The 27,200-nt window shown below is 43.0% G+C and overlaps 1 protein-coding gene and 1 long non-coding RNA gene across 3 annotated transcripts in view; one reads left to right on the forward strand and one right to left on the reverse strand.

The window, feature by feature from the left end:
• The window catches only part of UBL3 (ubiquitin like 3), a 70,462-nt gene extending 68,456 nt beyond the window's left edge, over positions 1-2,006 (reverse strand). The window contains exon 1 of the mRNA XM_060128900.1: positions 938-2,006. Coding sequence (XP_059984883.1) covers positions 938-964 — 27 coding nt within the window. The 5' untranslated portion in view covers positions 965-2,006. The remainder of the gene's footprint in view (positions 1-937) is intronic.
• Positions 1-24,559, forward strand: part of LOC132508606 (uncharacterized) — a 161,344-nt gene extending 136,785 nt beyond the window's left edge. The window contains exon 6 of one of the 2 annotated variants that reach the window (XR_009536697.1): positions 24,546-24,559. This is a non-coding gene — a long non-coding RNA (uncharacterized LOC132508606). Of the gene's footprint in view, positions 1-6,944; positions 7,099-24,545 lie in introns of those variants that run through there. The other variant, XR_009536698.1, reaches the window with a different exon arrangement.
• The last annotated feature ends 2,641 nt before the right edge of the window (positions 24,560-27,200 follow it).

The following is a 27,200-nucleotide window of genomic DNA, read 5'->3' on the forward strand; positions in this document are numbered from 1 at the left end:
ACTCAAATGTTAACTTCATGTAAGTGAGCATAACTACGTTAACTTCAATTCTTTCATAAACAAGATTATTCACCTTCCTGTTAATTGCATTACGTTTGTCCCTAGGACAGCAAAGTGTAATTTCACACTCATACAAACCCACCTCCCAGCACTGTAAACCTACACAGTTCCTGTTAGTCAACAGTCTCATATCCTTAACCTTTATGCAGAGTACTTTTTGTTTCAGGTTCTTAACATTCCAGTATGAAAGCTCAATCAATAATATGTTTTATGAGCTTTTAAAAGTCCAGTGATGTAATACTACTAAATATTTGGTACTAAAAGTCCTGGAATATTCATTCAAAGTACCAAAATACAGCCAGCCTAGATTTGTGAAAATTCCAAAACGTCTTAATATTTCTGTTGCCATACTTGCTCACCCATACGTTTCAAAAAGCTCACAGCAAATTCTGGTCAAGTTTCTCTCCAAGAGATAACACGTCCCTGTTTTTGGAAATATCAAGCTTGTACCTACTGCGTTAATGATCAGTGCCACCGAGCACGATCCCCGTTTTCCTGTCCACCTCTGTATCTAGCAGGGACACCCGTCCTGAGCTCTGCCCACTGCCACTGACGTTTTCAGAAGCTTTAAAGACACAAGTGTTCAGAGGCTTCTAGCAAAGAAGAAGAGATTTTCTCCACTTCAGGTTACCTTGCTACATGTTCCCAACTTCTCCATTGTCTTTAATCATTTAGAAAACACAAATGAGAAAAATCTGCATTAAAAGCAGTACTTTCTCAAGAGGGACACCAGACCCTCCAACTTCTCCAGATCTCCCAGCACCGTGGCTTTTCAACAGTCCCCCGCAAACCTTCACCCCACGCCTGTATCCTGATTTAATAAGACTGGAAACCACAATTAAATCAAAGGGTGTCGTAACTCTTATCCTTCACTTACCATATCCGCCGGGACATTACTGGACATCTTGCCGTTTGATATATATACCCAGATGTTTACGCCGGAAAAAAAAAATCAAAAAGAGACAACAACAAACAAAAAAGAGAAATCTTCGAGCTACAGAAATCAACCTTCACGATCTTGACTGGTTCGAGGTGTGCTTCCCCCTAAAATAAGTTCTTTCGGAGCCAAAGTGCCGGCCGGGCCGAGGTTCCGAGCGAAGAGGAACAATCGCCGGGAGCGGTGTGGCCAGACCAGGAGGGAACTCCTGGGGTAGCAGCCCCGTCGTCGTCGTCAGCAGCAGCAGCCCCAGGACCGGCCGCGCCAGGTGGACCGAGCCGAGTGACACACGGACATGGAGCGGGGTGGGAGGGGGTTAAATCGTCTTCCTCCTTTCCCAGCCCGGCAGTGATTCACACTTGCTCCCAAGTCGAGTCTTCATTAAGCAGGAGGAGAATGCCCCGGCGCCGCGGTACACAGATAACTATGTGGCTACACATGGACGCGTCCCCCGGCGGACGGCGCGGGGAAACGGCTCAACTCGCGCGGCCGGCGTTGCCAGCCGGGCCGCGGAAACCCGCGCTCAAGGGCATTTAACTCGTTGGCAGCCGAAGCGCAAGCCCGGGCCGGAGAGCCGGGGCGGCGAGCGGGGAAAGCGGGGCGCTCGGCCCGGCAGGAGACCCCACGGCCCGTCGGGGCTCAGGCCGCGGGCGCCTCCGGGCAGCCGCGGGGCTCAGGACACATAGTCTCCGGCTTCCCGGCGCTCCTCTCTCGCCTCCGCCTCCCCCGGCTCCGCCTTCCCCTCCCCTCCCCGGCCTCGCGAGCTCCCCGCGACGCCGACTTCGGCTGGGCCCCGGAAGAGCCCGGGTCCTTCCTCTTCTCAGCCCGGGAACCGCTTCGTCTCAGAGCTCTGTCTCTCCTCCTCCTCCTCCTCCTCCTCCTCCTCCTCCTCCACTTTTCAGTACCCGACGCCGCAGCCGCCTCCTGTCATCGCCCCTCAAGCCAACATGGCGGCGGCGGCGGCGGCGGCAGCTGCCGGAGCGCGAGTCGGGGACATGGGAAGAGCACGGCCCCCCCTCGCAGCCGCCGCCCCCGCCTTCCTTCTCCCCCTCCCCCTCCGCGAACACCAAAGGCGTCACTACGGAGACCACCCTCGAGCATCACGGGAAGTGTAGTCTACGCCGGGGGGGGCGGTGCGGAGGGAGCGGGCCGCCTAACGCGTCCTCGCCCGACTCCGAAGCCACGCCCCTCCTAGCAACAGTTGCTAGGAGAGGAAAGCTCGCTTTAGCCAAGCTGCTGCAGGGAAGTTAGGAGATACCTGCTACCAGAAGTGCTGTGATCGTGCGAATTATTGGGCGAAAATTATTCTGCACAGGGAAATTCCCTCGTGCACAATATACACGCAGAGTTAAAACATGGTTTACCTCCAAGCAGAACCATTCATTTTTAAGGATAGCACGCTCTCCACATCCTGCAATCTCAAAGCATTTTGTATAGTGATTTCGTCTAGGTCTCTCCTCAACAATACATTTGGAAGATCAGAAGCATTGATTTCCAATAAGGTCATAGAAGTTCAACAAGAGTAAGGATATAGTTAAGCAGGGAGAATGTTGGAACATATGTTTCTTGAAGACCCAGGCCCATAAAGCTACAATCTAGTTAATTGAAATTACCAAAAACTGCATTAGATGCAATAGTGTATGAACCAAAAAGTGTATTAGATACGATAGTGTATGAGGCTAAATCTCTATCAGGAAATAGCTACTACAAACTACATGAGGATTCGCCAGTTTACCAGGCTAGCCCTGAAATTCTATTTAACTCAAGATGTAATTGAAAATTTATACACCTGCAGTGATTAGCAAACAGCAGAAAATAATACCATTAATGAGAGACTTAGATGAAGAATACATCTAGCCCAGATTTAGGAACAAAATGCAGAGACCACAAATGTCTATCTGACTCCCTATACATACCTCTCTTAGGGTATTTTAGGAAGGGTCGTCTCAATGAGACACCTGTATAAAAATGCCAACAAGGTAAGAGTCTGACAGCCAGCTCTCCAACCTACAGTTATGTGACCGCATCTGTGAAACAGTCTTGCCTTCCTTCCAGGGGTAAAGTAGGGGCACTTGTGAGGATAAATTCATGCAGGGAAAATAAATCACTTTGTGAATAACAACACACCATTTGATGTGAAACGTTACTACTTATTCATTCAGCAAACAAACACACCAGGCACTCTGCTAGGCACCAAACACACCAGGCACTCTGCTAGGCACCAGGAGTTCAAAAATGAATAATCCAGGCAGTGTCCCCCATTGTGTAGGAGCCTGTGTCATTCCCCACAGCAATCTCTCCAGTCAGGTGTGTCTCATCATGATGGAAACTCACAGGACGTTTAGAGTACCTGCCTCTTGATTAGCCCTGCTGGAGAAATTCCAAGCCCTCCTGGAGGCCTATATCATCCTGGGGTGAGTTAGAGTGGTAACCAGGGAGGAGGAGGGTAGATTGAATTCCCAGAGAGACCAAAGGACAGAAGAAAAAAGAGGCCTGAATCTTGCCCTGATTAGGCTTCAGGACTTGGTATAGATATTTCTGAGTCCATAGCTACACGATTTTCCTTGGCCTCATTCTCCATGTTTAGCAACCACAGAGGCCTCTCCAGCAGCCCTCCAGGAAATAAGGGCAGCTGAAGATGTTTCAGTGAGTTCAGAAGGAATATTGAAGGCTGTTGCTCACAAAGTTAGTCCTCCACCCTACTCCAAACCCCAACTTTCATCCAACTACTGCCCTGGCCAAGGCTCTGCAAGAAGCAGAAGGTGGCAGGACGTATAGAAGCCTCAACTCACTTCCTCTGCTGTTTCCCAGCAATCATGCGACGACAGGAGACATAATGACCACCACTGCCAGCCCAAGACCTTGGCATTTCTGATACATGGTGTTGCTGTTTGACACTGGTTACCCCAGCCACCTCCACAAAAGGCAGCATCTTTCAAAAGTAAAGTCCCTGCACCTGGCTGTATTTCCAGTCTCTCTTCTAAGAGAGGCTGCGACATTATTCTCCATAAGACTCATTATAGCTCTTTCCTAATAGAGTTAAGGCACAAGGGAGCATGACTGGACACAGTTGCAGACTTTTCCACTCTCCTCTCTTTCCTCTGTACTTCCCGACTCAGGTGGGTGAGAAGAGAGACTGGAAAAAGAGCCCATCTGTTCCCGGCAGGAAAGGATAACATCTTCTTAATACCTTCAATCTACTCTCAGCATCAATTTGAAGGAAGCAAGTGACACGGCATTTTTGTATTACAAAAAGTAACTCTATGGGAAATCAAAAGACCTGGCTCTGGGGATGAATTTGCTGTGTGACCTTTGAAAGACACTTTGCTTCTCTGAGTCTCAATTTGTTCATCTGAGGAGGTGGGACTAAAATCTCTAAGGCCCCTTCTAAGAGTCTGTGAAGTCAAGTCCTGGAAGAATAACACATGACACCCATGACCTGTTAAAAATATCTCCCCCAAGTGACTGCTCATGGGTATGAGGGGTTTTTTGGGGGGTGGAGGGCAGAGTGTGATGGAAATGTTCTAAAATTAGATTACGGTGATGGCTGCATAACTCTGTAAATATACTAAAAACTATTGAATTGTACATGTGAAATGGGAGAATTTATATTTTTTTAAATTATCAATACACATAATTTAAAATTTACCATCTTTACCTTTTTGGGGTGCACAATTCAGTGGCATTAAGTACATTTACTCCATTGTACTACCGTCACCACCATCCATCTGCAGAACTCTTTCATCTTGTGAAACTGAAACTCCAAACCCAATACACAACTTCCCATTCCCCCTCCCCCTCCCCCCAGCCCCCGGCAACCACCATAATACTTTCTGTCTCTATTAATTTGACAACTCTAGGTACCTAATATAATTAGAATCATACAGTACTTGTCCTTTCGTAATTGGTTTATTTCACTTAATGTCTTCAAGGCTCATCCACGTTGTAGCATGTGTCAGAATTTCCTCCCTCTTTAAGAGGAAATAAATACTCCACTGTATGTATGTACATATTACATTTTGCCTATCCATTCATCCATCGATGGACACTTGGATTGCTTCTACATTTTGGCTATTTTGAGGTGGATGATTTTTATGATATGTAAATTGTATGTCACTGAAGCTGTTAAAAATATAATCTCCCCTATCTGCCGTGTAAGGGGTCTGAAATGATTTCCATCTTAGGATCGTTCCTTAAGGGTCTTCACAAAAAACTCTGGAATTTAAACTAGAGAGAAGCATTATTTTCTATAAGACCAGTAACCTTTAATCAGATATTACTTTGCTTGATTATCTCATTATGCCATCCATTGTCATTTATTAAAGATCTGGGGGTAGGAAAATGCCACAAGGGGCAGAGAAATGTTTGCAACAATGCCTGGGGGGTGGAGAGAGGGTTGTGGATATACCATACTCTGTGGGCAAAGTGGAAGTAAGAACTTTGAGAACCTCCTTTGCCCTCTATGTCCGGTTTTACCCAAGACTGGCCTGGTCCCCTTTGGTCCCAGTGTAAGAGACACATCAAGGTTTTGCTTTGTAAAATTATACTACATTTCTTTCTCATGAGAAAATCTATATGAAGCCCCCTAAAACCAATGTGAAGACTCCCATCATAGAAGGGTTCTCAAGAAATGTCCATTTCCTACCACAAAAAAGGTCGAGGTCTTTTCTCTGAAACTAGATGTAATTTGCTAGTTACTGGTTTAGTAATGGACTTTCCCCCTTTAGTCTTTACTCTTGCTGCAGCAGAATAAACGGACTATGTGTGTTTGTAGATTTGAGAATCGTGCTCTGAAGGCGTTTGGGAGATGAAGAAAAGAATTATATTGTGTAAGGCAAGGGAACAGGCCGGACACGTTGGCTGACCTATTTTCACTCCTGAGGAGCACCCCTACACACGCGTTGCAAATATGTCCAGCCTTTTAACCCTACACTCCCCTAACCGGACATTCTCAACCCAGTTCCCATAAAAATCACTAGGAACCACTTAAAGAGACAGATGCCCCAGCCCTTCCCCAGAACAACTAAATCACACTCTCCTGGACCGGACCTGACACCGGTATTTTTCAAACCTCCCCTAAGTGTTTTGATTGTGCAACCACAACTGAGAAACACTGTGTATGTCAAATTCCTTCAAGTTCAGCTTCCTTCCTTTGCCTCCGTCTTGTCTTAGTAATAAGAGTGATAACCTGTAGGTACTGTGATTGGTAAAGGTGGCCACAGTCACAGAGATGTAAGGAATAAACATAAGCCCACTGCTCTCCCCTCCCCCGCCCCACTGTGTTCATTTACTCACCCAGACCTTGACCTCTCCTCTGACGCAGCCCAAGTCTCTTTATCTCAAGACATTTCCCTCTGCTTAGAGTCCATGGGAACCAGCACTGGGCAGTTCGAAAGCACAGAGGAAATGAGGCAAATTCAGCCTGGAGGTATGTGGAGTTGAACCAGGTGAAGGCCAGGTGAACAGCCGGGGTGTTCAGGAAGAGCATACACACACACACACACACACACACACACACACACACACACACACACACACACACACACACACACACACACACACACGGGTTGAGACGCAGACTGGAAGCCAAGGAGTCAAGGAGGGGAGGTGGCTGAAGCCCAGATTGCTGCTTGGGAATGGGGGAGGGGTGAGGCAAGAAAAGGGCAGGAGAGAGAAAGTGGAAGCCAGTCACCAAGCACTTTGCAACTGAGGCTAAGCAGTTTGGATTTACTCTGATAGCAAATGGAAGCCATTGAAAGGTTGTAGATGGGGGAATGCCATGATGAGATTTGTTTTTATAGGAGGATGGAAAAGGGCCTCTGAACTCCAACAGTACCTTTTATCTGTATGTTTTGGGTTAGTTGTCATGGACCCACGTAATCTAAAAACTCTTAGGCGGTCCTGAAGATGATCAAAGCCCAACTCTTTTTTTCTTTTTTTTTTCCAGATCAGAAAGACCAGTTTTATAGGAGACCAGGCCTGACTCCTAATACAGTGCTTGTTACTCTCTCTTCTGCTAACAAAGTTCCACAAAAACAAGGAGTCATTCTACTACATAATACATAATCAACCCAGTATGTACTTTTCTCTTTTATTTTTAAAATAAAGAGCAATGCCAATATTATAGAAACTTTGGAAATTAGAAAAACTATTTTTGTTTTTTGTATATTTCCTTCCAGGTTGTTTTATGTACATAATTTCACATATTTGTGGTATGCATAACATTTTCTTTTCAATATTAAATGAAAATTCATTTTTTTTTTTGGCGGTACATGGGCCTCTCTCTGTTGTGGCCTCTCCCGCTGCGGAGCACAGGCTCCGGACGCACAGGCTCAGCGGCCATGGCTCACGGGCCCAGCCACTCCGCGGCATGTGGGATCCTCCCGGACCGGGGCACGAACCCGTGTCCCCTGCATCGGCAGGTGGACTCTCAACCACTGCGCCACCAGGGAAGCCCTGAAAATTCATTTTTTAAACATTAAAATGTTTTAATGCTACAAATGGCTACCTAATCTTCCTACTCATTTGTAACGGTTGCATACTATTCCACTGTGTCCATGTACTATAATTTATACAATCATTTTCTGTTTGGGGGACATAAAGGTTGCTTGCAATTGTATGCTCTTTGTGCAAATAAGTCTTTCTGCATTTTGAATTACTTGTCTAGGGGAGAGTCCAGAAACTGTTATCATGGAGTCAAGTCTATAAGCCTCCCCATGGCTCTTGAACTGTGCCTTCAAGTTATTCTCCAAAGGGTTTGCCTGCTTAGAATGCTGTCTGTGAATATGAATACCAACTTTACCATCATCACCACCCCAGCCCTTATGTGTATCTATAGCTGTACTACCTGTTTATAATACGCACGTATACCTTGCGCACAACAGCAGTGCACAGTGGTGACTGGGCAGTCAGAGCTCCACCCCGCTACCCCATCAGCCCTCCTCTCCTCCGATTAAAGACACAATCCAAGGAAAAACAGGTATTTTCTACGTAAGCACAGCTTCAACAACACACCCACACCCATATCCATACACACACACACACACACACACACACACACATACACACACACACAACCCCAACCAGATAGGAGACCCCTCATATTTAGAAATTTTGGATATGTCCCTGACTGTATATGCTATTTATTAGGTTAAAAAACCAAATCCTGTTCCTTGTGGCTTTTCATTTTGCATTGAGATGATTTCTATCTGGTTGAGCCTTTTTCTGTGTGTAAGAAATAAACATTTTTGAATGTTCATTTCTTACACACAGAGAGCAAGCAGAAACAGGACAGCAAGCACGGTACAGTCTGGGGCCAGTGTGGATAAAGCCCAGGAGGCTTACCTGGTGCATAGCTGGGGCGATCCCTCACGTGGGGAGGATGCATCTTCCCTCCAGCTGGGCATGGGTGACATGACCGTGGAGTTTTAAGGGTCATTTTAGTATAGATATCAATCAGATAACATAAAGAAATTAGTTTCTTATTTACAAATAATTTATCGACATAAGACAGCTCCTGGGCCACCACATCATGAGTGAAGGAGGTAACACCCAGTTTTGCTACAGGTTGGCAGCTTTTTTATTTCTCCCTTGGGCTGCAGCCACCTTTCTACCTGTTTAGATCGTGGGTCTTCAACTATCTGTAACGTCCTTAAGGGCCTGAACTGGGTTTTATTCATCTTTGTAGCCTCAACGCTTAACATAGTGAATGAATAACACCCAACACCCTTGCCAGTAAGTGCACGGAAGAGATGAACCTTTATGTTCTCTTCCCAGTTCCATGATTTTGTAAAGTCGGGGATTACCTTTTGATGTTCTATTCAGACCTAGAGGTGCGCCTCATTAACGCAGAAATGATATTCAGGCTCAGCTCAATTGCTTTCCCACGACTAAGAGAATATGCCAACAGAAAGACAATTTTTGTGTGAAGGCTGGAATTCGCTTTTGAAAAAACGAGAGTTATGTTTTTTAATGGTCACATAGTTCTAGCAAGCTTTTGCAAACATTACAGCCACGGGAGTTGGGCAGTCTGAGTTCATAGGCCACTAGAAAAGTAATACCCGTGTTTGACCTCTCGCTGATGTCCCACAATGCCTTTCTTCCTGACCTGACCCCATGTTTGCCCACACTATTGAATATCTAAAGCTAAAGTTGGAAGAAACCTTAGTGATGGCATCATCTTCAACTCTTTTAACAAGTGAGGAAATAGAAACTTTTTGAGAAGCACGCACATTTTCTCTGTACTTTTCAAATGTACATGAGAATGAGTTTCCTCTAAGATGTTCCAAGAAACAAAAAGGCAGAATAGTTCCTAGTGGCATTATGTAATTGTTGAATTATTATATAACTCTGTGTTAAGTCATGACAAATATACCAAATGAATATAAAATGTATCATCAAATTGGTATCCTAAAATACAATCATTATTCTTGGTTTCCACTGTCACAGAAATCAGCCCACCATCACAGGATTATTCAATGAAGAAAAAAAAATTTTTAACGCCAAAAGTAATAAAACTCTATTCAATTAAAAAAAAATTTTAAATCCTGCATTAGCATTATACTCCCATCAGTGTAGGCAAAACAACTGTCCTTAACACTAATCTTGTGGCATGTGGCATGAACTGGAAATTCTGTTTCTTTTGTACCCCAGTAACCTCCACCATAGTCACTGGGCTTTTGTTTGTTCATTTTTATTTTTTTATGGAAGTTGCTTTACAGTGCTCTATTAGTTTCAGATAGTCATTGTTTTTGACACGAGTTTTTTGATTGATTGATCCATAATTATTCCACGCTGTTCAAATTGTGTTTTTCTCTTTTCACCAAGGCAGATAGTGACCCTGTCCATCATTAATGCATTGCACATTATCTTACTATCTAAGAGAGCAGAATGAAGAATCAAAGAAAGATTTCTCCAAAGCCTTGTGTAGGCCCTTGAAGGCTTCCAGTGTATCACACTGACAGGGAGGTTGCCAGTCGGAATGGCTGGGCCAAAGAATGGCCTCTGTCATGACTGATTCAGTCCTTGAGTCAGGCCTTGTTGGACAACTGCCCTTGTGGTTGAATTTCACGACCGTGTTTCCTACACTGAATAACCATCAGTCTCATCCTCCATGCCGATCGGGGACTTCACAGAGGGGCCGGGACCTAACCGTCTCACAAGGGGCAGCAGCGGAGAAAGAACTGCCATGTTTAACTGCACATCTCATCCAGCAGGCCGGGAACCTTCATGCCACATCACCATCTCACCTTTGGGGGTGATTCATATGTCATTAATTTATCACACAACCTTTGACTTAATACCACAGATAAAAGAGAAAACCTAAAATGAACTTAAATCAACAGATTATCGTGAAAGAGACAGGGGAAAATAACATATTGGTTGTGAGTGTGGGCCCTGGGTTTAAATCCTGGCTCTGCCATTTACCAGATGTGTAAACGTGGGTGAGTTACTTGATTTTCTCATCTAAAAAAGATTATGAAAGTAAAAAAGTGCATACACAATATATAAATTTAAAAGAGAACTCTTTCTAGCACACAATAAGCTCTCAATACTAATCTACGATTATAATTGTCATAATGAAATGCGATACAGTGATAGAGGCTTCAAGTGTTAGTGCTACAGGTTTGTCTCAGTCTACTTTTTCTGCTATGCTAGGATTTTCACATGTGATAGTAACTCGACTAAACCAACTTCTCTTAGGGCGAGTGTTCTCAGCTATTTGTTCATGCTCAGCTCGGATCCAGCAACACTGTCGGCCTCTTGTTATAGAGACCAATGGAACCACATTTATGAAAAGGTCGGCCTCATGACTAGCAGAATAAAGCAAGTTGAACATAGAATTTGAACCCTAAACTGTGACCTCATGGCCTCTTCCTTCACAGACAAAAGGAGTCAAGTAAGAAATCTCACAAATTTGTATCCAGCCCTTAACCTGTAGCATCCGTACTCTTCCCTCATCAGCTTTGGGGGAAGCCCTAAGCCTCTCCTTCTAAGAATCAGTCCTCTACGTACCCAGGAGCCACTCCTTCTGTCCCCAGAACACTGTTCCAACAAACAACCCTTCTCTTGTCTTCCATCTTCCGTCTCTCCCTCTCCCAAGGTTCTTCTGCCCAGGGTGACCATATAACATGTTGTCCCAAATCGGAAAAGTTAAAGAAAAGGGGGCATTGTTGATACTTGCACAGGGAAGCTGGGACTACCCCAGGCAAACTTCTCCTTACCATGGAAATATGCTCAAATCTCTCCTATCTTTAAAAAGAAAAAAAACAGGCTCTCCCATTTCTCAGAATTCTTTCTAATTCCTCTTATATCTTGTTCCTCCTTTAATATCAACTTCTTTAAAGTATTGAACATGTCCCATACACTCCTTTTTTTTTTTTTTTTTTTTTTTTTTGCGGTACGCGGGCCTCTCACTGCTGTGGTCTCTCCCATTGCGCAGCACAGGCTCCGGACGCGCAGGCTCAGCGGCCATGGCTCACGGGCCCAGCCGCTCCGTGGCATGTGGGATCTTCCCGGACCGGGGCACGAACCCGTGTCCCCTGCATCAGCAGGCGGACTCTCAACCACTGCGCCACCAGGGAAGCCCCCATACACTCCATTTAACCCTCACTCAGGGCTGCTGCCAGGAAAGCCAATCAAGTGAAGGGCTACGGGGCAGATGGTTCTAGATATTTCTCACTTAAGGGACGTATTGTGCATACACATCTAAAATCCTAACCTTCCCTGTATGCCATCAGAGCACATGGTAGTTGCTCAGTAAATGCTGTGAGTTGGATAGTTAAGCTGCAGATACTAGGAAAGTTCAGCGGCCGGGCTCTGCATCTCTTAGGACTCTCCTACTATCCCCATGTTAAGAAGACATTGCTTTACAAGATTGGTCAGATTGTCATGGGGAAGCAAGGAAAACAGCGGGGAATGACTGTGTTTCTGATTTGTAACCAAAGCTGCCACTGGCTCCTGGGTATGGCCAGTTCTGACAGTTTCAAAGTTCTATGGGGATTTAGAGAGGCATTTTCTGTTTTGACCTCGTGGTTAGCTTTTTCATGAAATATTCCTCTGTATGTTTCCTACAATTATTTTCACCTTCATCACTTTTCCATCCCTGATCTTATACCCACGTGACATTGAAGTAGGAACATAAGTCTTCGGTGAGATCAGGATCCCAGGAAGAGAGAGTAACATGGTAATTTTGTTAAGGCCCCGGAAGCACATTTCCCAATTCTACTTAGTGAATTTGTGTCTTGCCATCTTTAAGCAGAACTGAAATCACAAGCATTTGGATTTAGCTTGAAAATGAAAACACACGTGAGTTCTAAACCAGCTTCAAAACTGAGGGAAAAAAAGGTTATTTCCTACTTATAGAAAATCTAACATGAGAGATATCCCTAAAACACGTTATTTTGTAAGTTCTTCAAAACACTGCAGCAATTTGCACAAAAGTGTGCTTGGTGATGCTTACGATGCACACGATGGTAGCCTGAGGCTTTGAGAAGTGAAGCCCAGCCATTTCCATTATCACTGAAAAATCTCCATATTTCATTACATTTTAGCAAAGTCATCTTTTCCCTAAATCCTAGAAGCTCCAAACACATTTCACCCCCAAATATTTCTGTGTGCTACAGAGAATGCATGGAGAACATAAACAGAAGAGAAGGGGAAGAGACAGAAGCAGTACACCCAGGCATAACATTTGCAAAAGAGTTAGCAGAAAACTAGGCAACAAGCACAGATGCCACGCGTGCCCCCAGGCAAGAGGCGGAGGAGAGTAACTACTCCCTGTACCAGCTCTGCTTCTTCCCTGAGGGGCCCAGGGCAAGGTCCTTGACCCCCTCCGTCTCCTCCTAGCTTTCAACACTTGCATTTGTGGATTATGCCTAGGCAGTTTGGTTAACTTGCCCAAGGGAATTACACCAATTATAAAGTCACGGATGGGAATGATTTTCCCTTGCAATTTTTCATACTGCACGGGGTTTTAACCAGGTAACAGAATGGGCAAAGAACATGGAATGTTCGTCCACAAACCTTCCAGACTCTATCCTGTGTCTGCCTGTTTTCAGGATACAGAAAGTGAGGACAAGAGACCTCACACCAATCAGAATGGTATCATTAAAAAGTCTACAAGTAACAAACGCTGGAGAGGATGTGGAGAAAAGGGAACCCTCCTACACTGTTGGTGGGAATGTGAATTGATACAGCTACTATGGAGAACAGTAGGGAGGTTCCTTAAAAAACAAAAAATAGGGCTTCCCTGGTGGCGCAGTGGTTGAGAGTCCGCCTGCCGATGCAGGGGACACGGGTTCGTGCCCCGGTCCAGGAAGATCCCACATGCCCCGGAGCAGCTGCGCCCGTGAGCTATGGCCGCTGAGCCTGCGCGTCCGGAGCCTGTTGCCCCGCAACGGGAGAGGCCACAACAGTGAGAGGCCCGAGTACCGCAAAAAAAAAAAAAAAAAAAATAGAGCTACCATATGATCCTGCAATCCCACTCCTGGGCATATATCTGGAGAAAACTCTAATTCAAGAAGATACATGCACCCCTATGTTCAAAGCAGCACTATTTACAATAGCCAAGACATGAAGCAACCTAAATGTCCATCGACAGATGAACGGAGAAAGAAGAAGTGATACATATATACAATGGAATATTACTCAGCCATAAAAAAGAATGAAATAATGCCATTTGCAGCAACATGGATGGACCCAGAGATTATCATACTAAGTGAAGTAAGTCAGACAGAGAAAGACAAATATCATATGATATCACTTATATGTGGAATCTAAAAAAAATGATATAAATGAACTTATTTACAAAACAGAATAGACTAACAGATATAGAAAACAAACTTATGGTTACCAGAGGGGATAGTGGGGTGGGTAGATAAATTAGGGGTTTGGGATTAACGTATACACACTGTTATGTATAAAACAGATAAACAACAAGGACATACTGTACAGCACAGGGAACTATATTCAATGTCTTGTAATAAGCTATAATGAAAAAGAATCTGAAAAAGAATCTGTATATATATGTATAACTGAATCACTTTGCTGTATACCTGAAGCTAACACAACATTGTAAATTAACTACACTTCAATTTAAAAAATGGTTTAAAAGAGAGAGAGAGAAGGAAAAGACAAGAGACGAATATAAAGAAAAGGAGGGGGCAGCAGAAGGCGAACTGAATGGTACCAGCTCTCCTAGGCAACCTCCACGTGTCAGGCACCATTTGGAACTTTACATCCTTTATTTCATGTAAGCTTTATAACAACCCCGTGAGGTCACATCGTTTTGCCCAATTTTACAGATGGAGAAGAGACTCAGGAGATAGATAACTTTCTCAAGGTCCCTGGGATTCAGACTCAGATATGTTTAATTCAGAGAAGGATTAAGGAGAAGGGCAGGGAACAATTAGAAAAAGTACCATGTGGCAGAGTTGAGTTAAAACCTTAGAAGGGGGCTTCCCTGGTGGCGCAGTGGTTGAGAGTCCGCCTGCCAATGTCCCCTGCCAATGCAGGGGACACGGGTTCGTGCCCCGGTCCGGGAGGATCCCGTGTGCCGCGGAGTGGCTGGGCCCGTGAGCCATGGTCGCTGAGCGTGCGCGTCCGGAGCCTGTGCTCCGCAACGGGAGAGGCCACAACAGTGAGAGGCCCGTGTACCACACACACACAAAAAAAAAACCTTAGAAGGACATTCACTCTCTTTAGCTCATGCATATACACTTTTCTTCCATAAAGAACAAAAACAGATAAATAGCTTTAGGGACCCAGAAATAAGTTATTGGAGTCATAAAATGCTGGCTTTTGAGTTTAGTTTCTTCTAAGGATATAATTTATCCATTAAATCCACTCCTGGGGTTCTCTTCTTATTCCTGGAAGGGTGTTCCTACTATCTGTACAAATACGATTCCAGGTAGCTGTGCATCATGACATAGTCAAAGAAATCAAATAAAACTTTGCCATTTATTTAAAATCAAATCACACGACTCACATTTATTAGTATAAAATGGTGGCAAGCTTAAGTGCATCTCCTGACACTATAACATGCTTGGAGGCCTGAACAGATCTTGTGCCTTTTTGCTATTCTTTTTCTTGCAAGCTCCATCCCTTTAGGACATGAGCAAGTGGCCCAAAGCTCATTTTTTAAAGTGTTTTAAAGAAGCACTTGTCAAATTTCAAATTCAGATTTCCTTGCAGGCTGCACATGGAACAAATGAAAGATGGTTCTCTTGAAACTTGAGTGTGCTTCCCCTACACCTAGTGGTTCTTTGGGGCTTATCGTGTACGGTCGTTAAATTAAAAAACCAGTTTCCTGTGAATAAGGCTATTCCTTTGGAATATGCTAAATAACAGTTATAAAAATATTTGGGGGAGGGTTTTGTTGGCATTGGAGGCCGCTATTTTTTTCCCCCAAAAGTTAAACTCCAATTATATTTCGGCATACGTGCATTCTTTGCATGGGCATGTGCTGTTTTGTTCTAGTTTCTGTGGTAAATCAAATGTGCGAAGTCTCAAGTTTATGAATAAATCATATTAACAATAATTCTTATGAGGCTAAGTATAAAATTAAAAGTCTTGATTAAAAACAATCAGTACCTCCATTGTCGGGGGGGGCACTGTGGTTCTCAGAACAGCTGCCTGGTGCTCCCCGCGCTTTACTAGGTTGGGATGCCTTCGAGCTGGCAACCTTATTCACCTTTTATTTATAGCACTATGGGTGTGTTTATTTCCATTCTTGTAAAAACTTTCTGCTAATGGCAAGATACACAAAGCTTTCAGATCAAGGACAGGGACCTACCATTTTTGGAACCGATCATGTTTTATGGGATGATTCATTATGGATTCTTTAGCTAAAGTGGATGGTCTTTTTTCAGCCTTTGTTTTCAGCACAACTAACCTAACTGGCTATGGGTCTGGAATTCACTTTATCCGCACTGACGAGTAAATGAATACATGGTCCTGGGTGGAGGGTTGACAGTTCTAGGTTCTGATCAGCCCATGTATTCTAGTCTGATTCTAGAATCAGAGGAAAACTTAGGCACATCCTGGAAGGGTTAATCCACTAGGTCTCCAGCTTGAGTTCCTTCATGTCAGGGAATCTGAAAAGATGGTGATGGGGGAGAGAGGAGGGAAGAATCCTTGAAATAATTTCAACTCTTTACAAAGGTTAAGAGAAGTTGTATATTTGTAGCTGATAAGGCTGCTCAGGAGACTCAAATGTCACATTTCTTGGACTTTTGGCTGGAACACGATGGCATTGATCATCCCATGGAAAAATCTACTAATAAAAACTTAATAAATGCAGTTTAGGAGATGAAAATCTTTCAGGAATATAGGGTGCATTGGGGAAAGATAACAAAATTATGCAAAACCACTGACTGGGGCTTCCCTGGTGGCGCAGGGATTGAGAGTCCACCTGCCGATGCAGGGGACACGGGTTCGTGCCCCAGTCCGGGAAGATCCCACATGCCGCAGAGCGGCTAGGCCCGTGAGCCATGGCCGCTGAGCCTGCGCGTCCGGATCCTGTGCTCCGCAACGGGAGAGGCCGCAACAGTGAGAGGCCCGCGTACCGCCAAAAAAAAAAAAAAAAAAAAAAGATAACACTTAATAATCATGAGAGCCATTCAACAGATACATACACTGAACCATGTACTGTTCAAGATGAACCCTGCCTGAATTAGCTTTCTGACCCATTCTCACATGAAACTAGATTATCACTACAACCGTACTTTGGAATATCTATTTGTATCAATACATAAAATCAATGCCTAATCAGTATCAATACTTAAAAGGCTTCTTTTACTCTAATCTTTGCAAAAATAACAAAAGGATTAATTAAGAATGACTGAGTTCAGAAAAGGCATATAAATGAATTTGTCTTTTAAAACTTGTCAAAAATCACAAATACAAATGTAATACATCTTCATTAGAAAAATGTGAAAGGACATAAAGACGGAAAAATAAACTCCATCCACAATCCTAACCCTAAATCTTCTCCTACCCCACACCATTTGTCTTGTTTTCTACATTTCTTGTAAATATTTGGACTCAACCTATATATAAAAATTTCGAATCTTGCTCTTCTTTTTTTACTACCATAAACACTTTGCAAGCGTCACAACTCTTTGTAAATATCATAGTGAGTGACTGCATATCATCCCATCATAAGGTCATGTAACAACATATATATTTTTATATATATATATATACATTTATTATTTTTACCTGAGCTGGAACAGGTCCTTGAATATGACTTTTATATCCTCTCTCTTGCTAAATCCAGCATCTTGGGAAGATCCTAAGGAACAATTGTCCAAGGTCCAGTTATAATTAAGAACAAAAATTAAAAGTCCTTAAATTGTATCATTAACTCTTAGTCAAAGTTGAATGTATTTCAAATGTGCATTGATTTTCTTTCTTTTTGATATTTATAGCTCAATCTAGCATCCTTTAGACCCAGGTCTTTGGACTCTTGGCGATTGGTAGAGATTTATATTTCGACTATGTACACAGTAGAATAAATATATTCATATAATTGGTGATCGATGTTTCCACCTCCAAAAGTCTTTAATGCCAGCTATATCTTTTTTCAGTTGAACTGTATTAAACTTTATTTAGTTTTTCTTTTTTTTAAAGAGATTTCACAATATCCTTGAGTTGCCCTGGAATATTACATAACTAGGGTCTTGGAGTCAGGATGAAAGTTATGTTAATATCACATCTTACGTGACAGGAACAACATTCTTCTGGTGTTTTGATGAAGCAATAGTTTTGAGGAACGAAAAGGAAAAAAAAGATTATCTCTGGTGCCCACAGAGCATCTGGGGGGTGTGGTGGGGTTCTGAAGGGTGGGGGGAGTCCGGGGCAAGCGAGGAGCGAACTAAAGCATCGTGGGCGCAGGGGGCAGAGTGTCCGCACACCAAAGGACCGAGAGAAAAAAAAAAAGAAGAAGAAGAAAAGGAAAAAACAAATGCCATTGTTTGCCTGGCTGATTTTAAAGTCTCATTTTCATGGAATGAAATTCATTTAAAAGTCATTATAAAGCAGTTTTTAGTTATTACATTCTAGTGATGGAGGAGTTTGTAATGTATTCATAGAAATAATTAAATGTTCATAATAGTGCTCTTGTTCACCATTTCTGAAGACAGCATTCTTTTAAACTATAAAAGCTCAGAACCCACCTATTATCTTTGATTGATCCCCTGAAATGTCCTCTCGTTCAGTTTCAAGTAGTGAAACGCATTGAGGATTTGGAGAACCCAAAAGGGAAGTTCATAGAGGTTGACTGAGCTGAACAGTCAGAATTAGAGGTTTTCTTTTTAAAATGCATTACCTTGAACAACATTCAATTAAAAATCTTGAGAAAAAATTAGGTAGATGGAGAGGCAGAGCCTTTAGGTGGGATAGATTTCTTTTTTCCCCCTAATTCCCATGTTGCTTGGGATAAAGTTCCAGAAAGGAACCCTTAAAGGCATGAAGGGTCTAGGCCACCAGCCCAGCAGTCTTTATGGCAGGGGACATGACTTTAAATTTCTCCTGTCTTGGTTGCAGGAAGGAAAATTCTTTCTCTGCAAAACCTACTCCCACTTCCACCATCAGATTTCCTCCGATTTGTAGAAACTGTATCAGCATTTTGTGAAGGTGAAAGAGCTCTGAAATAAAGGGCTACGTTTGCTTTGAAGGTCCGGCGGGGACAAAGCAAGATTCTTTTTCTCCCTGGAGGATTGGATAGCACAATAAAAGACAAGAATGTGAGTGAGGGGCACCAAGGAGAAATATAAAGGACACAGTCCGGCCCTTCTTGATAGGACTAGCTTCCTATTCTCCTGGTTAGAAAAACATGCTTCGCCAACTAAGTTTGTCCTTTTCCATCTCCGTGGTTTTGTTTTACATCAATTTACAGATTTCCTTGCTCTGCCCTCATATCTCTTTGTGCTGGATTCTCCCACTCTTGTGACTGCCACTCTGTGAACAGAATCAGTTGTAAATTTATTCCTACTTTTTCAGCTCTGTGGAATATCAGGGGTTTCTTTCTTTGCTTGTGTGTTTTTGTAGGATGTAATCTCCCAAATAGCCTGGTAAATTTTAAAAGAAAATCAAAGATATTCAAACTTCAGCCAGGCAAGGATCTCGACCACCCCTTTCTGTGGCACAGTGGCTCCCAGGCCACATCTGTACCTTGCGTTCCCTTCCATTTACAGCAAATTACCCTCTACACACTAATCATCAACACTGCCAAAACCAGAGCGTGATTGGAGCAATTGACTCTTTTATTCTTTAAATTAAAATTAAGCCAAAAGACCAATGCTCAGAGTAGCAAATAAAGCAAGGTCTACCTGTCTTAAGAGAGTCTGAAGGATTACATTCCAGATCTGCAAACCCCATGCATTTGGGAGTGATTATTTGCTTTGTAAAAGAATTTTTGACTTTGCAAAGGAGCCACTAGAGGATTTGCTTGAAAGCTCTATTGCGCTGAAAATCATTTGGTTTACTTACCTTTAATTTACACCAAGGGCTCTTCTCTTGGGTAAAGGCAGCGATATCCTGCAAATGGCCAAGGATGCCAACCACTTACTAGAGAAAGTCTGACAGGTATTACCTGTTAAAACTGCTGACTGGGTTGGTGGGAGCTTTTTAAGAATGAATGACAGGCAGACATCCATACATTGCACTAAACTTCGGAGAAGTCCCCACTCTGGAGAAGCAGAATGGTCTTGTCTGTCAATGGAGACCTGTTTGACTTGGTGAGGTAATTGTAAGTTGCTGACCTTAGATCTTGGCTGAGATAATCAGGTTACTAAAGTACACAAAGGAGAATTAGCTCTAATACAGAAACTTGAGACAAGAGTTTAAGGGAGCGTCCAGAATAATTTAAAAACTGTGAATATTTTCAAAGAGTTCCCATTGTGCATCGTAAACTCATCTAAATGGAGAAACACGAGGTGAGTTAATGAAAAATGTGGAATGCTGGGATCGTAGCTTAATTGTACAGTTTCGTTCAAAATAATAGATTAACAGTTACCGAGCACCACACACCATGGCCAGCCAGTGTGCTGGGCATTTTCTATTTCATTGAACACAAAGTCATAAATTGATGAACCCAGCAATTTAAACCATGTTTAAAGGCAACGTTTCTTTAAATCTGGAATTAGAAGCAAAATCTTACTCACTTTAGACTGGGTTTTTCCTCCTAATGGCAAGAATTTTACATCTGCAGAGGGACAAATTATGCTGAACTCATGGGTAATTAAATATTGACTTTAGTGCATCTAAATTATTGCTCATTTTACAAAAAGATTAGAGTTAGGCATTATATATGCGTGATATGGCTTAGAAGTAAGATTAAAACCTAGTTTCTTTTTCATTTATTTCCTCAAATAGCTTTTTAGTGGAAGGGTTTCTCTTTCCTTCGTCTCCTTGCCTCCCAAAAGATTTTGCTGAAGAAGGAAACCCCAGGCTCTCTGGTAGGCAGCGACAGAAGAGAGCTACGGGTCATTCCTGCCCAGTGATGGGACTGGCTTTCCCGCTGTAGGGAAGAAAGGGCACCCATCCGAGTCCTTTTCCTCCTAACCAGTGCCGAATGCCTCAAAACTGAAATTTCACAAAAGACGTTAACGGGATTAAGCTCTGGCCAAACAATTGCCTTTCGCAGTTCTGAAAACTCTCTCTGAAGTTGGCATGGCTCACACTGCCCTCGCTGGACCTTTCCGGTCCTCATACCTCTCTACCCACCTAGTTCCTTACTCACCTCGGCTCTATTTTTAGGCATCTACGTTGTTATTTCAAGGACTGATTTATAGCATGACATCATTGTTAGTTACCTTCAGTTGATGTTCTCTAATTGTTGCGCTCATTCAGTCTTGTCTCCCCCGACAAGACAGTCATGTCACCAGGTGACTCACACCCCCCTACGGCGCCCAGGAAATCACGAGTACAGCACATGTGCTCCGGCTCTCGGCTCTGTGTCAGGGGCTTGGATCTCTGACTTGGTGAGCTTAGGTGGTAAGGGCCTGAAACAATAACAATTGTATAGTAAGGGACTATTTTTTAATACTCACATATTTACTTATTCAGTATTAGACCTTTCCTGATGGTTTCTTCCTTGATAGGCAAAAATTACATTTCTTTCTCCTCTTTCATCTTCTCAATATACTTGAAAGGTCATAATTCTACCAATATGTCATAATTCTACGAATATCATATACTGCAGAGCCAAGACTTATACACCATAACTGCAGTTTCTTTAGAGCACAGCGTTATACTGTTGAAGTTTCAAACAGCCTCATCTCTTCCCTGGTTATAATCCCCAATGCTGCATCTGGTCGTTCACATTTTTGAATTTCTGCTTTTTCCTGGTTGCCTCCCTCTCAGAACTCTCTGCCCTGCTCCAACCTGATTTCCAGCCTCGTCAACCTGCTTTATAGTTATTATTCAGGCTTCCCTTCCACCCCATCGACACTGGATCCGCTTCTCCCAAATCCCTTCTAATTTTAGTCCCTAGTTTTGCCTGAGTCCATCCTCCAAAATCTGGGCACATTGCTTGTATGAAGTAATGGCTTTATTTTACACTTGAGTTGGAATTGATAGTTTTGCTGGGTGGGGGACATTTCTTCACGTGAAAAGAAGGTGTTTTGATAGTTGTGGGGTTTTTTGGTAGTATTTTTTTTTTTAACTCGTTTCCTGCCCGGGGTCCATTGTTGCAGCAGTGGGATGAAAGAGAGAGGGAGAAGGAAGAGGATGGCAAGATAAGGGCGCTGAAAGGAAAGATAAAAGGTCACCGTGAGGTTACTTGCTCCCTGCTTTCCAAGGCCCGCCTTGCATTTCAAGGCACTGCTGTCTTCAAGGAAATTGGTTTTCAATTACACGTCTGTCATAGCTGCTGCTTCGGGGTCCAGGACACAGGCTCAGATTACTGTATTTGTTCTGGAAGCGATGCCAACGGAGGCTCAGAAAAGTGATGTTTATTCAGGCGGTATTCGGGGACCCAGGTGGGCTCCTGTACTTCCTCATTGCCTATTTCCCTGGCTGTTAGCCAGCTCTGAGTTATAAGAAGTTAGAGAGAAGCTATATATAAGCCACCGAAATAACAACAACTTATTACCGTTTCACAAATAATTATTAAAGTTGTCTTTGATGGTTTCAAGAAGTAAAAAACATAACGTTGTGTCAATCCGTGGTAGCCCCATAATTTCCAAATGGAAGGATGTTGAGGGGTCACAGTTTTGTTGGAAGGACCAGAGCTAAGGGACTTATCTAGAAGCAGTGTTTCCACGTGGCACGCACTGTTTTTACTTAGATTGTCTACTTATTTGGGGTAGCAGAGGAATAGCTGATGGAGAATTTAGGGAGAGTCTAAGACTTCCCAACACATATTGTTAATGTTGGACGCGGGGGTCTTTTTCAAACATTGTTTCCAATGTCCGTGGTAGGAAAATCAAAAGAATACCATGTCTGAAATTTTAAAAGTTTTCAAACTGCAAACTTCCACATTCCCTCTCACCCAGGCTCCATGTATCTTATTTTGAACACCACTGGCATAGTTTTACACAAGTGATCAATAGGAGGGGAAAGTTGAGATAAGTATCTGGGAATCCTAATTGAATCTGATGTGCTCTGCGTGTAAACTTGGGGCTGCCTGACAGTTTGCAGAACTATATTTCTTGTATCAGATGTCAAGAAGCCTGCCTGCCTGAAAATACCTACCATAATTACCTGCTAGGGTACGCCTGTTAGTCATTCCTTGAGTCTTGTCACCCAAGACCTTACTAGAATGTTATAGTAGAATAAAAACACTCATTACGTCCCATGAATAATTTAGTATAAATTTAATTATTGCATTACCTAGTCGGTCACCTGCCTGATCCCAAGGGAATGGGATGTAGGATTGGTAAATCTGGATAAATGAAGAGTGACTAGAAAAATTGCAAAGCATGGGTGCTTCAGTGGAGGACATCAGTGCAGAGGCAGACAGAGGGCATCAGAGGACAGTGGGTTCTGGGAGAAGATTCATAAAAGAGGGCCCAGAAGATGAAAAATCAATTCACCTAGTCACTATTTTAACTATGGCTAGTTCTGTATTTGTGGCATATAGTTAGGATTAAATTTGGTTGTAAGTAATATGTTACAGTGACTTAAGCAAGAAAGATTGTTTTTCTCTTATGTTCTGTAAGTCCAGAGACCGTTACTTCCGAGCTAGATTGTACTTCGTAGTTTCAGGAGAACCCAAACTCTTTTTGTTTGGTTGGTTGCTTGCTTGTTTTTGCATGTATAGTTTCCATTTTCCACGTCCGTCACCTCATGGCTCAAGATTGCTGCTAGAGCTCCAGCCATTGCCTCTACATTCTCATCAACAGAAAGATCGAAGGAGAAAAGAGGGGTATGACCCCTCTCTTCCATTTTCACTTATATCTCTTGGGCCGGAACTTAGACATATGTGGTCTTTATTTTGTATCGTGAGTGATGTATTCTATTACTGTGGGGAAAGGGGAGAGAATCCTGAGTCCCTGCCACAGGTTTACAGCTCCCATCTATGCTGGTTCCACTGCTGGGTTTCAGTCACACCTCAGCATTTCTACCAATTTTGTAGGCAGTGCTGGCTAGAAGTCTGCTGTGTGTCAGTGAAGTAGGAGACTGGAGAGGCTGTCAGTGAGCAGCAGAGATGGCAGGGTGCTGAGGGAGCCATCACTCAGGGACATGGCCACCAGTCACTGGGCCTGTGGATGTGGCACTCTGTCGGGGAGGAAAGAGCCGGGTCACCAGCAAGAGGGAGCCTGAGGAAAAAACAGAAAAAAGAAACAACGCCACAGCTGCCCCTGTGAAATTCAGCTCGGCTTTTTCACAAGCACATGGATCACATCAGGAACTCTCAGAAACACTGGGAGACAGGGAGGCGGACCTTGCTTTGGACCAGGATCCGACATTAACTATCAGGGCAAAAGGAAGTGAAGCACCGGCTACAGTTAAAACCTTCGATAACTCACAACTGAAAGCAAAGTTCTTTCTGTGAGTTTAGGTTATGATTTGGGCAGAACTTCGAGAAACTCGTTTCTTCACATGTCTCTTTTCCTGCTTGGGAAACCTGATGGTGGTTTAATTAACCCCAACTGAATATCAGCATCAGGTAAGGTCTGATCTGGTCCTTTTATTAACTCTGTCAGATACTAACATCAAAGCCTCCATGGGCTTTGTGATTTTGAGTATTACATTCTGCTCTGTTTCTTCCTCTTATGCATTAAAAACTAAAGACAGAGTTATTTCAAAGTTATGGTCTAAAAATTAGGGTTTTCATGGTAATATTAATTTATTTCCCCATTTTCCATGTCCTGTTCTAAGATTTTGCAATGATCAGGATAATTGGAAGTTTAAAATACCACGGTCAATAGGACCGGTTTAATGTTTTGTTTTGTTTTTTTATAAGAACTTAGATGTTCTACTTTTGTAGCTTTCAGTGTTTTATGGCTTTTTTATTGCCTCTGCAAAGGTTCTGTCTTAATATATATGAAAGTTTTTAATAGCTGTATCCGCTGACATCTATTTTACTCCTATCTTATAGAAACAAGTAAGCATGCAAAAGATGAGATTAGAACCTTGCAATATACACAATTGAAAGAACACTGGTGATGTGAATAACACCATTCAAGCTTAATGGCCTTTCTTTCCCTTACCAGAGGGCATGGATCATTATATTTGCATCTGAAGGTTGTGTACTTAGAATAGCTCACTGCTTGGGCACAGAGTGTGGCAGGTGACAGACATTGCTAGATGCCTACCGTACCATTCCTTCTAGACTTGCTTTTTTGGATAGAAACGTGATGGGAAGATGAAATTTCTCATCCTCTTTTGTATGGAGGTGCAGCCATGGGACTAAATTCTGCCCAATGAGGTTAAGAGGAAACCTCCTAAAAGGATGAAGGATGCTCTCCTTTGATTTCCCTTCTTTCTGTCACTTGGAATGTAGATTTTTAGATGATGAAATGATGGAGTAAGGTTGATGAAACAAGAGGACAGAAGGAGCCTGGATTCCAGAAGAGCCCTCATATTAATCCTGGAGGCAAATTCTGGTTTTTTACCTAAAAGAGAAAGTTTGATCTGGTGTAAACACTACTATTTAGGATTTCCTCAATTAGGCACCTAAGATGAATTCTAGTGGATGGACTGGGATTCTGAAACATGGGATGGAGGATACAGATGAGAGATAGCAAAGGCAAGAATCTTGTATTCTACAAGTTGTGGGTCCTAGTTGGGACTCACAGTCACCTGTCAAGCTTCTAGACCAAGGAAGATTCGTCAACTTTTCTATCCTTTGCAGAGACCGGACAATGCTAGAGCAGGTACACGAAATAGCTGTTGAATAATGAATCAATAACCCAATGAGTGAAGAAAAGGAAGTCTTGTTGGGGGTGGGGAACGTGGAAGGGACGATTTTTGCTCATGAGGCCAAAAATACATGAGAAAACTTGCTTTGTGCACTTAAAAAATTAATTTTAAATTCATGATGGATGAATATGCTTCAGAGTGATTCAAATGCTAAGGTAGTCTTAAAATTATTCTTAAAATTGATTATCTATAATTAGCCCATCAGGTATGTGTTGAATATCTATGGGTCCAGCACTGTGCTGGGTATATAATACTGTAGTTTGTATTTTAAAATGATTTCTCATTTGTGATATATGATATACGATGAGGCGCTCCGGAGCCTCATCCTTGCTCTCTCTCACCTGTAGGGTTATTTCGAGGCAGTGGTAAGTCAAGGGAGAGCATCAACAAATACTCTAATTACCCTACAGATCTGTCTTTTTCTCTCCTGCCCACCTGTGTAGCCCATGCACCTTGTCCCAGTATGGAGACTAAAGAAGATACCTGTAAAGGCCAAAGGAATGAAGCTCTAATGGTGGAATGTCAGGCATCTTGCCAAATAAAGAAACTAATATAGTCTTGCTCTGTCCAAATGTGTTGTAATGAAGGTGGAATTCTACTGTTTCTAGACTCCTCTTTTCCATGCTGCTCTGAGTTCCTCAACCTAAATCTTCACTGATGACCCAGTTCCCAGTGTTTGTGACTTTTTGGAGATCCAGATAGTCAAAGTTGCACTATAGGTACTCTGGAGTCATCTGAAAGAACTGTGAACCACTCCTGGAATTATCTCCAGAGACTACTAACAGGATTATTCCAGATTCAGTGATTTCAGTTTCACATTACTTGGATTGGGGGAATTTGGGGAAGATGCCAAAGTCAGGTTGGTCACCCCTTAGGGTTGGGATATGAGTAGGAATGTCTCTAAATCAAGCCTGTTCGGTAGAATTTTATGCAGTAAAAGGAATGTGGCTCTTGTGACTGAGGAATTGGGTGTTTATATTTTATTTAGTTTTAAATGATTTAAATAGCCACATGTGGCTAGTGGCTACCACATTGGAGTGCATAGTTCTAGAATCTTGTATTCCTAGTTGTTATAAATGTGTCTAGAGAGCAAGGATTTAAAATCTTATCCAAAGGAGAATGCTAAGGTCGGCCAAGAAAAATGCTGCCAGGACGGGTGGTCAGGCTCGAGAGGCGATTGCAAGGCATCAGATCTGAGTGCAGAGGACCAACTGGGGCCAGCGACGGACAAGGCCAGGTGGAGACAATGAGGGTGTGGGACACACAGGCAGCTTCCCCTCAGCCCACAGCTTGGGACGCTTTGCCTACAGCTGTATTTTTTCTTTATTTATTTACTTTTAAAATTTTCATTGGAGTTGATTTACGATGTTGTGTTAGTTTCAGGTGTACAGAAAAGTGAATCAGTTATACATATACATGTATCCACTCTTTTTTTTTTTTTGCGGTACGCGGGCCTCTCACTGTTGTGGCCTCTCCCGTTGCGGAGCACAGGCTCCGGACGCACAGGCTCAGCGGCCATGGCTCACGGGCCCAGCCGCTCTGCGGCATGTGGGATCTTCCAGGACCGGGGCACGAACCCGCGTCCCCTGCATCGGCAGGCGGACTCCCAACCACTGCGCCACCAGGGAAGCCCTCCACTCTTTTTTGTTTAGATTCTTTTCCCATATAGGCCATTACAGAGTATTGAGTAGAGTTCCCTGTGCTCTACAGCAGCTCTTATTAGTTATCTCTTTTATATATGGTAGTGTGTATATGTCAATCCTAATGTCCCAATTTATCCCTCCGCCCCATCCCCTGGTAACCATAAGTTTGTTTTCTACATCCCTGACTC

Source organism: Lagenorhynchus albirostris, chromosome 18 (genome assembly GCF_949774975.1).
Source record: "Lagenorhynchus albirostris chromosome 18, mLagAlb1.1, whole genome shotgun sequence".
Lineage (NCBI taxonomy): Eukaryota > Metazoa > Chordata > Mammalia > Artiodactyla > Delphinidae > Lagenorhynchus > Lagenorhynchus albirostris.